At 41.1% G+C, this 14,158-nt stretch overlaps 1 protein-coding gene across 1 annotated transcript in view; it reads left to right on the top strand.

Annotated features, from left to right (window-relative positions):
• The window catches only part of LOC138268751 (rhodopsin kinase GRK1-like), an 84,747-nt gene that overhangs the window by 16,165 nt on the left and 54,424 nt on the right, over nt 1–14,158 (top strand). The window contains exon 2 of the mRNA XM_069218739.1: nt 269–982. Coding sequence (XP_069074840.1) covers nt 284–982 — 699 coding nt within the window. The 5' untranslated portion in view covers nt 269–283. The remainder of the gene's footprint in view (nt 1–268; nt 983–14,158) is intronic.

Genomic DNA, 14,158 nt, shown 5'->3' with positions numbered 1-14,158 from the left:
TCACAGCTACCCCCCCCCCCCCTCCCCACTGGTAACCAGGGCCAATGTCTATTTCCATGAATAAAAAGCTTAAAAAATTAGGTTAGGATCTACGATTTCCCCTATGTAGTCTATTAATGATAGAAACATGATGAAGGTAATAAAACAAATATTTTGTCTCGGTCTTTTTTTTTTTTCCATACCTATTTTCTGAATTAATTTGAGTGATCTGTAATAATACAGCCAGTTTGTATATAAACGTCTTGCTGTACTTGTCTATATTTCTCAGGTAATCGGCTCCAAGATGGACATCGGCTGTCTCGAAACCGTGGTGGCCAACTCGGCCTATGTCGCGGCCCGTGGGAGCATGGACGCCAATGCCGCACAGACCATGCGCGACCGAAAGATGCGCGCCAAGCTGAAACTGCCCAACATCTCTCAGTGCGAGCACCTGAAGGACCAGATAGAGCTGGGCTTCCAAAGCCTGTGCATCAAGCAGCCCATTGGCAAGCGCCTCTTCCAGCAGTTCCTGGATGACACTGAGGAATTCCGACCAATCGTCAACCTCTGGAAGGATGCCGAGGACTACAATATGGCGGAGGAGAACCTCCGCGTCCAAAAAGCCCAGAGGATCATCAACACATACATGGAATCGGCATCCAAGAACTTCTGCTCTTTCTTAGAGGAGAAAGCGATTATGCGAGTGAAGGAGGACGCCAAGAATGGCCACCATGATCTCTTCAAGGAGTCGGAGCAGTTACTGATTGCCCACTTGGGGAGACAAGCCCTAGAGAGGTACAAGGAAAGCCTCTTCTTCCTCCGGTTCTTACAGTTTAAGTGGCTGGAGGCTCAGACAGTCACAGAAGAATGGTTTATGGACTTCCGGGTACTGGGGAAGGGGGGATTTGGAGAGGTCTTTGCCAGCCAGATGAAGGCCACAGGCAAAATGTATGCCAACAAGAGACTGAACAAGAAGAGGCTGAAGAAACGCAATGGCTATGAGGTAAGATACTCTAAAATGGCTACTTGTGTCCAGATGTTCTAGGATTCTTAAATGTGGATTAAGAGATTCTCTAGTTCCATATTTTGTCTGGATTGAAAGAAGAGAGGTTGACCAGTTTTAGCTTGGATGTCCTGTAGACACCTGCCGCTGTAGGAAGGCAAGCACACGTATTTGTGTGGGTGGCACAGCATAGTTGGTAGCTCACAGACCAAGCCTTAGCCTAGATGAGCTTTTGTCAATCAGATTCTGGTTAGGAATGGCATGGATAAGCTTTAGAGGAGCTCATAGGTCCTGGCATTGTCTACACCATTAGAGCAGGAGGGCAGTTTCCGCACCCAGACTTGGAATAACAGTGTAATAGTTCCCAGGTAGTGTCTTGGTATTAGTAAGCGACAGGGCAGTTTCCAAGCACCAGCTTGTACTAATTTAATAGTTGGGAAATTGGAAGTTCCAGTTCACCAATTGCAAATGGGTCCTATTGGCTATACTTGAGGGATATGTTTGATTTTCATTGGACTGAATATGCCCAGCAGAAAAACAAGGGCCATTCTACTGTCAGTATATTGCCATCTGATTTGTATTAGAACACGTCCTCTTAAGCAGATCATTGCCTGTATGAAATCCATTTTAAAAAGAGGTTCAAGTTAAAACCATTTGTTAATTTTCACCTATAACTTGCAACAGGGAGCTCGTAGTGAGGCCCAATTGAGCAGCTGACCGCTCACGATTGCATATGCTCATCATGCTCCCGTCCCATGATGCATTTGTGAAAGGTTTACTATGCTAAATTCAGATTCCTAAGCTCCGCTGAAATTTTAAAAATGGCTTTCCGTAGGCACTGGCCTGTTGTGGAATGTCCCTGTAGGCCAGCCGCAGAATTGTACATTAGTTGCCTGCTGGCAGTATTTTATGCCTGTCCTGGAACGAAAGGACCCTGCGGGGACACCACATAACTTTTTACAGACATGTACGGTTTGCTTTTGGAGAAAATGAATGGAAACATAGGACCATTTCATGAATTTCTTTTCAGAATCCCTAGGAAAATATGGCAATATAGTGGGTATTTGTGCTGTGAAATGAGTCATTGGTTGCTGCTTTTCATACTGTTGGGGTTGGAAGCAGCTAACATCTCATTGGAGAGAGCTTGTCTCACTAGCAGGGCTCGCGAGGTGCAGTATGGGTCCGGTATTAAACATTTGCCATGGCTACTTCCAGCTCCCAGCCCCTCCCTGTAAGTTTGTCTCCTGTTGTCACTTTTGTTTTTTCACTTCTGGTAAACCGGTGGGATTGGCTGGGTGTTCACAGCGGGGGCGCATGTCACGCCAGTTCACTGAATTACAGAGAGAATAATCTGAGCCCGAGCAAAGAGGCTTGCGGCTCAAAAAAGACCAAGAGAACCCACAGAACGGTGGGAGGACTCGGGAGGCGGTGGGAGTCGAGCCTGGCATAGTCCAACAAGTGTAATCGACAAAAACATCTCAAGGGCCCGCCTAATACCAGTAGCATCACACCTGAAAGACCTGAATTGTGGAAGGAAAACAAGGGACAGGAATCTTGTGCCTTTAACAGTGGTATAGCTAAGGGTGTGTTGGGGAGGTGCATGCTTGGTGTGTTAAACACCCTAAAAAAATGTATTCTGTACTAAATAGTTGGGTACAATTGCTTTCATTTGGGTAATGTGAAGTGGCTGTCGGATTTCATTTGTGATTTTGTACATGCTCAGACAGACAAAAACACACACACACTCTCTCCACAAATTTTTAGGGCCTTCAAAACATAGAGATTAGTTTGAAAATGATTGTGTTTTAAGTACTCCTTACAATTCTCACTCCTTTCTCTTTCCACTGCCCTTTAAGCCCCTTGGTGTCCTGCTTCCCATATGTGCTTTGACAAGATGTCCAAGCGTGTTTATTAGGAAATCTTAAACTCGCCCCCCCTCCCCATCGTACTGACCAAGCCGCACCCCTGCATGTGGTTGTGACCTAGCACCCCTGCAGATTAAGATTGTCCCTTTTCTGCCCCTTCCTTCATCGCTCATGACCTTCCCGCGCGGTGGTAGTTTTGCATGTTCTTCCACTTACTCCGCACTACTTGTAGTGATGACAATAAATCCCTAATAATTCTGCATATTGAACAGTAGCTGGAGACCCTGGTTCTATCACCTAGATTTACTAACGGTAAGTAAATTGATGCAATGCTTTGCACAGGACTGGACATCCATGCACACAAGGGTGTGGTCCGACACCACGGGGTCGGTGTTGTGTAGGGAGGGAGAGATAGTATGATGTGTTCTTGTGAATCAGTGAGGTCAGAGTCAGTGGGCTTTGACCAGAGAGAGGGTCGAAAGGAGTTGGGCAAAGAGGGGTCCTCTTGGCTGTTGCTTACGCTAAGAGTTTGGTCCCCAAGAATGACAGAGGGGTTTGGAAGATGGAAGGAACTCCAGATTGGGGTAAAGGCATAACTGCCAAGTTTCCCAGGTCCATGCGTAATGTGCTGCTCCACCCCAAGTTTTTTCTGTGCATTCTGGGAGTTGTAGTCCTGTTTTATAATGATTAAAATAAGAGTACAAGTCCAGAAATCAAGGAAAATACCTGGAATGGAGCAGCACGTCATGCACGGACCTTGGAAACTTCAAAGGTCTATAAAGGTTGTCAAGGAATGGTACAGGGTCACTTTGGAGGTTAGAGGTGCAAGGCCAATAATGGAAACAAGAATGGGGCAGTGAGGGTCGATTTGGGGGGCAGGGATCACTGTTATTGTGAGAGATATCTACAGAAGGGCAACTCTACACCCTGGCAGGTGGAGGTGTCTGGGCGACTGTGGTCTCTTCTGTGGGAAGGGCTGAAGATGACGGAGGGTCTGTGGGGTCAATCTATGCATCAGTCGTGGCTGTGGTAGGGAAGGACTGTTGGAGGCGCGTAGTTTCATAATAAATATGGTCCCATTTCCTGACTGCAGGATGTAGCTTGGGCAGAAAGTGGCTGAAAAGGTGGCATGTTGGATGTGTTTCTTGTTGTGGTGCTACAGAGTGTTCAGTCACTGGACACCCATGAAGGTCGGGAAATTGATTATTAGGGAATCCAGTGCTGGAATTTGGGGAGATCCAACCAGATTTTGGATTCAGCAGCTATGCTTGAGCTTGACCCTGATCTTGGATCTAGGTGGGTCTGAACTAGGTGTGGTGATATATAGGAAACTGCTCATAAATGTTGAAAAATGAAACAGAGTTTCAAGTTGAAAACAAAAGTAAAACAATGAAGTTGAAAACAAGATATAATCAGCAAGGTCAAAGAAATTCAAGGCAGTGAGAGTATTTTTATCAGCTCATTGCGAAGAAAAGATTGTTTGGATTCTGTTCTTCTCTAAAAAATAAACGCTGCCACTGTGATACTGCATCGCTTTTGAAATTAAATTGTCAATCTAAAAGATGCCTTCATTTAAAGTCAAAGGAAATTCAATGATACAATCATAGAAGGAACCGGAGTTAAGCAACTACTTAGCCGTAAATCAAACAGGATCGGCTTGGTGAAAGAAACAGGAGGCTATAAGAGCATTATATTAGACGGCTTTGAAGAAGAAGAAAAGAACGGTTCCGTTTTTCCAGCAAACATACATCATCATTAAAAAAAACTGTGATATCACTTAAATTGAGGAGTCCTTATGTGAACAGATGCTTTTATACAATTAAAAGCCGAGTGGATTCAAGGACACGGCGACAAAACTTTGTGAAATAAAGAAGTGCTTATATTTCCTTAAAAAAAGAAGCGATAATATTATCGGCAAGTTAGGAACAAGAAATGCAGCATGTCTTGGGAACATATAATCAAGGAGAAATTAAAACGATGCAATACTGGCAGTGAAAAATACCTACAATGAGAAGTGCTACACAATAAAAATAAAGAGACGCTGAATGGAGGATATAATACCTGTGATAGCGTGCCGCGAGTTGCGGGTCGGAGGACACTACACAACGCGGGGGACTCTCCAGATAAACGGAATAATTTCCTTTGTTTGCTACAGTTGCGATTATATTTGTGCTGTGAGCACTCTCTTGAATAATGTTAATTATTTCCTTTGCCAATACAACAACAGAGAATGTAACAAATAACAATCATATCGATGTAGCCTGAAATAATAGGCCAAAGTCCAGCATAAAAATAAGAATATAATTATTAGTAACTTTTTGAGTTTTTAGAAGTTGAAAGAATGGAAGCGAGAGCAGCAAAACGAGCTCAGAAAGCAGAGACTATTTTTGCAAATATACAACATAATGATCCAATAATGAGAAAGAATATTGGGCAAAAAGAATGTAGTGATGTATAAGGATTATTTTCCCAACTAGAGAAGCTTTATAGAAAAGAGATCACAAAAGATGTGAAATCAACACATTACAAAAATATGTTGAAATGGGGAGAGTACCAAGGGGGCTTCACATTTTCACGTTACCCAATCATCCTGATATTAAACCTGAATTATTACTTGAATGGGGAGAAAACAGTATGACTTGCTCTCGCAATATGATGCTAATTTTGATTAAATATGCAAAAATAGATGTGGAGACAATAAAAAATTCAGTAAAGGAAATTGAAGAAAAGTTGTTAACATTACAGAGTACAGATTTATTCGCTAAACTAAGATCAAAAATGGAAGAAAGACTGGATAAACATGAATTGGAAGTTGAGGCACGAAAACAACGGAAGTTTCAGAGAGATGAGAATGATTATAAAAATGGCTCAATCTTGACATTTTTAAAGAGGTTTGAAATGATCAAACCGAAATATATAACCGATTCAAAAGTAATTATTTCTACTGCAATAGAAATTGTGAGCGAGTCTGATGTTGAGTTAAGTGAAAGGGAAGATATTGGAGAATCAAGAATAAAGACAACATCATTAGAAGAAATGCAAATGATATATCCAGATCAACAAACATCAAAAGGCAGGGGCCATGGCGCAGTCAAGGCAGAGGCCTCCTAAGAACAAGATTCACACAACTAAACATGGAAAAACACAGAGAGAGAGAGAGAGAGAGAGAGAGAGGAAAGAAGAAGCTATCCTTTACGCAACAGACAGAAGAAATAAATGTAAGTAATTATATTGAAGAAAATCTTGTGGTAAATCTGTCAGCTTATGATCTCTCAAAAGAAGAGAATAAAGTGTTAAAGGTCTTTCTTTCTGTTCTGAGCATCATCTGGACAGAGTTGAAACAAAAATTGACACGTATGAATTCATAAGAAAGATTAATTTAGCTAAACATTTTGCGAGACAACCTATTAAAAATAAGGAACCAATAAGATCATATTCGGACAATGAACTTTTGACTGAACAGATACAAGATGTGCAGATATGTTATGAATTGATGCACAATTTGGAGAACGAGGAAGTCACCACAATGGAAATCATGAATCAGTTGGGTATTTCAACTAATGACCATACATATAGTCATTTCAAGCCCAAATCCAAATTCTGTCCCATTCTTAATCCAGGAAATAAAGTGGATTTGTTTTATGATGCTGTAATAGCTGAGTTGGAAATGATAGAAAATCAGAAACATGATCATTGGGCTGAAAACATGACCCAATTGGAAAGAAAAGTTCTTAATCAACTAATGAGCAATGACAGAATCATTATAAAATCAGCTGATAAAGGGGATAATATAGTCATTTTGAATTCAAGTGACTATGTCAAAGAAGCTATGCAACAGTTGAATGATATACAAAATTATCAAAAATTGGATACAAATCCTACTTTAAAAAATATTGAGTCTAAAATAACATGCAGTTAAGGCGATGGCATCAAGAATTATTGATTAATTCAGAAGAATTGAAATTTCTAAGTCAAGATTTTCCAATTCCACCAACGATATATTTTTTACCTAAAATTCATAAAACTCTTAAGAATCCCCCAGGAAGACCAATTATATCGGCTTGTGGTTCAGTCTTTGATAACATCTCTAGATATATGGACTATGGTAGCCTCATTGAGTTCATACATAAAAGACACAACAACTTTTTAAAGGCAATAACAGATATATCGTGGCAATCTGTTTTTTTTCTTGGTAACCATATATGTGGTGTCATTGTATACGTAAATTCGTCATGAAATTGGTCTCTATGCCTTAGAATATTTTTTGCAACGGAGAAACATAAAAGAAACAAATCATTCATTGATGTGATAGAGATGGTGAAAATGTGTCCCAAAAACAATGTCTTCCTATTTAATCGTCAAGTATATAAGCAAAAACAAGGTACAGCTATGGGAATCTCATTATCTCCAAGTTATGCAAACCTTACTATGGGATGGTGGGAACGAGAAATAGCATGGCAAGATCAATATCTGGAATATGAGAATGGGATTGTCTTGTGGCTTCGGTATATTGATGATCTTTTCATAATATGGAATGGATCTAAGGAAGACTTCACATCATATTTTCAATTACTAAATGATAACATCTATGGTCTTCAATTTACCTTTGGCATCAGCTCAACACAAATACATTTTCTAGGTATTAAAGTATATGTGGAAAATAATCAATCAATTGCATACAACGCTATATATGAAAGAAACATCTATGAATAGCATATTACATGAGACAAGCTTTCACCCTAAACCACTATAAAGAAGCATTCCATTTGGCGGAATTTCTAAGAACTAGAAGAAGTTATTCTAATGATGCAGAAATGAATACACAATTCCGCAATGTTAAACAATGATTCCTCAAGAGAGGATACCCTAAAGTGAATGTAGAATTAGGAGCATCAAAAGCCAAAAAGAGAAGTCGTCAGCAAACTTTGTTTGATAATAAAGTCAAGATCCCTGAGAAACAAGAAGAAAATTAGGGGCTGCGACTAATATTAACATACAGTAAAGAAAGTAAGACAATTGAAAACATTTTCAAAAGATATTGGAAGATTTTAAGGAGCGATCAAGACTTGAAACAAATAATTGAAACAAGGCCACAAATAACTTATAGGAGATCAAAATCTTTAAAAAACATGTTGGTCAGAAGTCACTATGTAGAACGTCCTAAAACAAACTGATTAAACAAAAGTGTAACTGGGTTCCATAAATGTGACAAGTGCAAAGCATGTCAAATTGCGAAAAACATGAAATATTTTGTGGATTACGAAGGAAGAGAAGTACAGATTGTACAAAGATTGACTTGCAGTAGCCAATTTGTGGTATATCTGATTCAATGTGAATGTGGACTTCAATATGTGGGTAGCACAATCTGCCCACTGAAGAAGAGAATACTGGGACATACTAGAGCAATTCAACATCAAGACCAACGTTATGCTGTGGCTAGACCTTATAATAAATGCCACACCACAGATTGGAAAAGTATATCATTTTTTGGTTTAGCACAAGTAAATAATAATGAACGTGGAGGAAACAGAACATTACTGTTGAGACAACTTGAAAGCAAGTACATCATTCGACTCCGTACAAAAATCCCATTTGGGTTAAACATGGATGAAGAACTTTTTGTACATTTATAATGAACTAACTATACCAACAATGAATAGTTGAGGGTATTAGAACAATTAAACTGAATGATTATCAAAAATTATTGGCTCATTTGTGAGCAATTGCTAAGTGTTTTCAATTGGAAAATAATCATTATAGAATAAAATTATTGTTCAAATGGGGAGGATATGTATAATATAACACTTAATGTAAGAACAAATATGATAGAATCTGATATGAAGGATTCATAGTTATTATGTTTAAATAATCAGTTTCCTTGTTGAGGTGATGTTGAAATTGTATTCTGTAAAGGCACTTAGTCGACATTTAATGATTAATAATTGTTGTAATATGTGATCAGCAGCAATGAAAGATCTGAACTGATTTATATTTTTCTATTTATATGAGATAACATCATAAGCAATATATGGTTTGATAATAGAGTAAGACAAGATCGGTGATAATCGTATCCTCAAAATGATAATATAAAAAGAAATACATATATATATATATATATATATATATATATATATATATATATATATAAATGCAAGTAGGTATATGTATAACATTCTCATGATGCAATTTTAGCGATTGCAAAAATGGTGGCAACATATTTAAAATGCAGAATATAACATTGGTTATAAGTCTCATTTATATAGAAGTAATTATTGTAATTTGATTTTTTTTTATTGGACATTCTTTCAACTTTAGGATTCTAATTTGAGTGATTTTTTTTTTTTTTATTTGTTTTTTTTTTTTAATTTCACTTTCATATAGGCTTGTGTATAATGTCAAACTACCATAACCAGAATGCAAGGGGGCGGTAACAATGACATCACACTATTCAAGGGTGGTATGAAAAACACTTCATTTACGGTGAGCAAGACTCAAGTGGAGTTGAAACACGTTGGTGGTTGCTATTCTCATCAATAAATCTGCCTAAAGGTACTTTGGAGTTTGGTAAATTACTTTTTGGTCACAAAATATCTTCAGAGGGTGGTCTCCTTTGTTACCGGCAGCTGAGTGAACCTTTAAGAAAATGACTCTGACCATTTGGATTTTATATATATATATATATATATATATATATAGAGTAAATAAATATACATATAATTTTTTTTTTTTTTTTTTCTTGCACGCAGCTTGTTAACAGTAGGGTGGTGAGCACAAGTGAGATTTGGTGTTCCCTTATGCGAGTTCAGTCACTAGGAGGGTACCTGATGAGAATTCTGCAATGTGGGCAGTCTCGGCAGGTCACCACCATTCACAGTTTTAAAGCTGCCACCCGAGTAGAAAACTTGAGAGGCAGCAAAATGAACTTGACATGTTGCCAAACGAACACCTGTCGCTAAATCACAGCTCAACGTGCCTGTTTCTGCCCGTTCTCAGAATTCCATGGAATCTCGCAGAATGATTTTTGTAACGCTGTGGAATGCCACAGAGTTCTACTCTGCGAGTTCAGTCCAGGCCTAGTCTTAATACTGGCAACATTAGCTGTTCTAGCTCGGTGGTGCACGTGGGGGGGGGGGGGGTGCAAAGTTCTCTCTTTAAAAAATCATCCCCGCCTTTTGTACAAGTTGCATCCTGTTTGGGAGCATCTGGGGCTCAGGATGAGTATATCTGGAACCTAATACCTGCCCCACCAGGGGAACTAATATGCTCACACATTGCTTCACAAGTTTCCAAGACCTAAAGAGAGATCTGAAAATTGACTAATAGACTTTGAAGCTATGTATGTAGAGAACGCCCGGTCTGTCTGTGTATATGTACTCATAATAACTATTTATTCAATACACAATGCACTGGTTTTTTTTTTTTTTTTGCATTCTTAGAATAACAGATGATCATGGTAAAAACAGCATTGCTTCAAACTCATTGCTTGCAAGTTACATGGACTTGTTTGAAAAGGCTACATCAATACATTTAGCTATTTTACCAGGATTGGAATTTGTGTTCTGAACGTAACACAGAGATGTCTACAGTATGATCATTTAACCGCTCAGCTACCTAAATTAAGACAACTGTGTTACCTAGATGTTCAATCCTGTGCTCTGAAACAGGAATATTACCCCCCTGTGGTATGTTATGATACTTCAAACCTGTAATTATAAATAACACTATTTTTTTCTCCAGCAACTGCATTAACCACCAGAGCTAACCTACCACTATTAGGCCATGAAACCTGCTGGAAACTGGGTAAAAGACCAGGAGGACTGAGGCCGGGAGGGGGTCAGGACCAGGATGACAAGCCGATCTAAGAGGATCAAAACCAAGAAGACCAAAAGGACTGGGATAAGGAATACAAGCACCAAAGGACCGTGGCCAGCAGAACCAAGAGCTGTAGGACCAGAGGGATTGGGACAAGGAAGTCCTGGTGGATCAGGGCCAGTGTCAATTGTAACAGGGCTAACGGCTCCAGGACAATAGAAGCAGCAGAAAGAGCATCACCACCAGGAGAATTGCTAAGAGGACCAGGAGGAGCAATAGCTACACAGGCACACCTAAGATGGCCCAGAAGCCGAAGCAGCACCTGGAGGAACAACACATTCATGAGAATCAAGATGGGGAAGACGAGGAGAAGTATGACCAAAAGAACACGAGCGCAAGAACTAGGAGTTCACAGTCAGAAGTACCAGAGCAAGGGGATTCTGCCTCTTTTCTACCATACTCACTGTATGGAATCCCAGGGTAAAAGTTTACCATTTCTATCACTGGGGTCATTGATGAGGACAAGTACTGTGGGAGGGCGATTGGATGGTTGATTGAGTGGTGTTGAGAAGTGTGAGAGTCTTTTGGGAGTGGCCACAGGGACTGGTGGGCCTGGGCAGGTGGGTACAGAGCACAAGAGGGTGGGTAATTATATGACATAGGGCATATGATGTAATTTTTGGAGTGATAGACTGGAGAGGGGCTATTCTTGGTATCAAGACTGCGGGGGCCATGGGAAGATACAAGTGTGGGACAACTCACCAATAGGTGCACGTCTGGTTTAGTTTGTTCAGTCAATCCATTAGGTATAGTCTGGACACAGTTTGGTAATGTGTACAAGTCAGACCATGGGTCTTCAAAGTTTGAGTTAGGTCCCCCTAGGGGAGGCCTCAAGTGCTCGGGGTGGGGGAGCCGACTGTAGCCAAAAGAAAACATTATACTGGTAACAGGGCTTTGTTTTAAGGTGAAACCCTGAAAAAACCAGCCGAGGTAAACCACTCTTAATGGGCCATCACTAGCCTGTTTTGTCCTTTAAATCCAAGCTGGAAGGAACTCCAAATACTCTTCAAAACCCCCGCTTTTAATAATCACACTGTGGATACTTCTACACGTCAGCGAGGCCTGCCTGACGAGAATAGTATGTTTGGCATAATCTCTTGATAGCATTTTTAAAATGGCAACACAACTTAACTGCAATGTTTAAATAAGTCTAGACATGGTTAAACTTTGCCAATTTAATAGAATAACTGTGCAAAATTCGTAGGGGGGCCCTGATACTTTTTTGCACTGTGGGTAGTGGCACAGTATTAAAACGTTTGAAGACAACTGAGTTAGACACAGCACAATCAATAGATAAGGGCTGGATAGAGTTCACTTGCACAATGTGTGCTTAACATGTGGGTACTGGCTGGGCCTGGTTCCGTGATGTGTACCAGCCTTGAAGAGTACAAGTTCACATGCTGAGTGTGGGTCTAACACAGCGAGCGCAGGATGGCGACACTTCAGTGATGTCTGCAGGCTTGGCGGAGTCCACCCAATGGGTACAGTTGGATACAGTACATTCAGTGAGGGTGGACACACTGCAGTGAGCACATGCAGTTCTGTAGTGTATGCTGGGTTGGCACAGTTCACTCAATGCTCAAAGGTTCCATGTGGGCTTAGTTCAGTTAGTTGGTAAATGCCAGGCTTGGGTACACTTCGTTCAATGGGTACAGGTGTGCACAGTTAATCCAGTGGGGATAGGCTTGTTAAGAACTAGTTACATGCAGAAGGGTGATTCGCATAGCAAACACTGCATTGCCTCACAGCACGTTCTGGCTATTTAGGGTGGCATATGGAGCACTGTGGAGAGAACTCCTGACGGAGAGCCTGCCGGTGGTACTATGCACCCATCACCTCCACACCACCCCTCCAAGAGAACACAAGCTTTATGTTCACAGCCTGCACACCCGTCTCCATGCCCAAGCAAAGGGCAGTGTCACTGTTGCATCCCGGGCATCTGGAGGGCTGCTCAGCATTGGGACACAAGAAACCCAGGCTAAAGAGAGACAAAAGGGGAAGGTCTGGCAGAGGGTGCTCCCGTCAGCTGCACAGCCCTGCCATTGGCTTCAGTACTGATGTCCTTGGGAACCACTGAGGCCATGCCAATAGCCATGTCATCAATGCCACCCGTCTGACATTTCATGATTTCATAGGTGCCATCCACATGGGCACCCAAATGGAAACTGGATAGAAAGACTAGAGATGTACCTTACCACCACAGGCATAGTTAGAGATAGGAAGTGATCCCTCCTCCATTACCTCTCTGGAAACTTATCAGGCAACCTGGTTAAAGCAGGTCCACCTTTGACCTACACCATGATGGTCACAGGCCTTAATGAGTACCTTGTGCCAATTGCAAACCCTGACCACAAAAGATTTCTGCTCCGTCAAGCCCAGTAGGGACAAGAGGAATCAGATTCATTCCACCCCATGCTGAAAGAGCTCATGTGCACGATGGAACGGAAGACGTCGGGCCCAATTCATCCAGGAGTGTACCTTGGCGAAGATGAGAGAACTTCTATTTCTTGAACCAGATAGATAATTATCAGATTTTTAGATGTTCGGTCACTTCAAAGTACTTTCAAAAGCAAGAGCTTCACAAGTGGAGGCAGCATGCCACAAACCAATCACAATGCATCAAGTAAATCAGATCACCAAAATCACCAGCCAAGCCAAGACCGCTCCACACCAAATCCTAAACTGCCTGTGCAGGAGGTACAGCACAGCCTTCCCAAACCTGGACACTGTCCAACGCAGGCCAAGAAGCACCCCTCTTGTGAGAAAATAGACCATTTGGCAACAATCTGTCGATCCTCGCATTAACCAGAATCAAACAAAAAAAGACCATCAATACCCTTGTGCCTTGGTGTCTGACACTCCGCAGAATGACATGGATGTTATCCAACAAAAGGAAGGAGGCATACATGTGATGTACACAATTGAACAGCACTTCAGCAACACATCACCCCACCAAAATTACAGGTATCATGGGAAATGAGCCAGTGACAGCCCTCATCAACATCCGTGCGTCCATCGAACATCATGTGCTAGATGACATTTAACTCTCTGTCAACACTACTGCCCCGTAAACTCACAAAATTGAAGGTCTACACAAAGCACACTGCCATTCCTGTGGATGTTCATGACTGAACTCTTTCACAAAGACAGATCACACCAGTCCAAGGTAGCCATCACTCAAGGGGGCACAGGAATGCTTCTAGGTTCCCAGATTGTAGGAGATTGCACCTCATAGAATTTCCATACGATGTACACACAGTGGAGCAAGACAACCTATTCAGTGAGTTTGTAGAGCTATTTCATGGCACTGGATGCATGAAGAACAAGACCGTAAGATGCTGTACTGAATTCTCCATCTAGCCAGTACCACTCGGGCATCGGTCAGTGGTGCTCCATCTCAGACCAAAGGTGAAAGTGAAACTACATAAATCTGGAAGAA

Source organism: Pleurodeles waltl, chromosome 12 (genome assembly GCF_031143425.1).
Source record: "Pleurodeles waltl isolate 20211129_DDA chromosome 12, aPleWal1.hap1.20221129, whole genome shotgun sequence".
NCBI lineage: Eukaryota > Metazoa > Chordata > Amphibia > Caudata > Salamandridae > Pleurodeles > Pleurodeles waltl.
The sequence above is the reverse complement of the archived record's forward strand: the minus strand, read 5'-3'. Positions and strand labels throughout refer to the sequence as shown.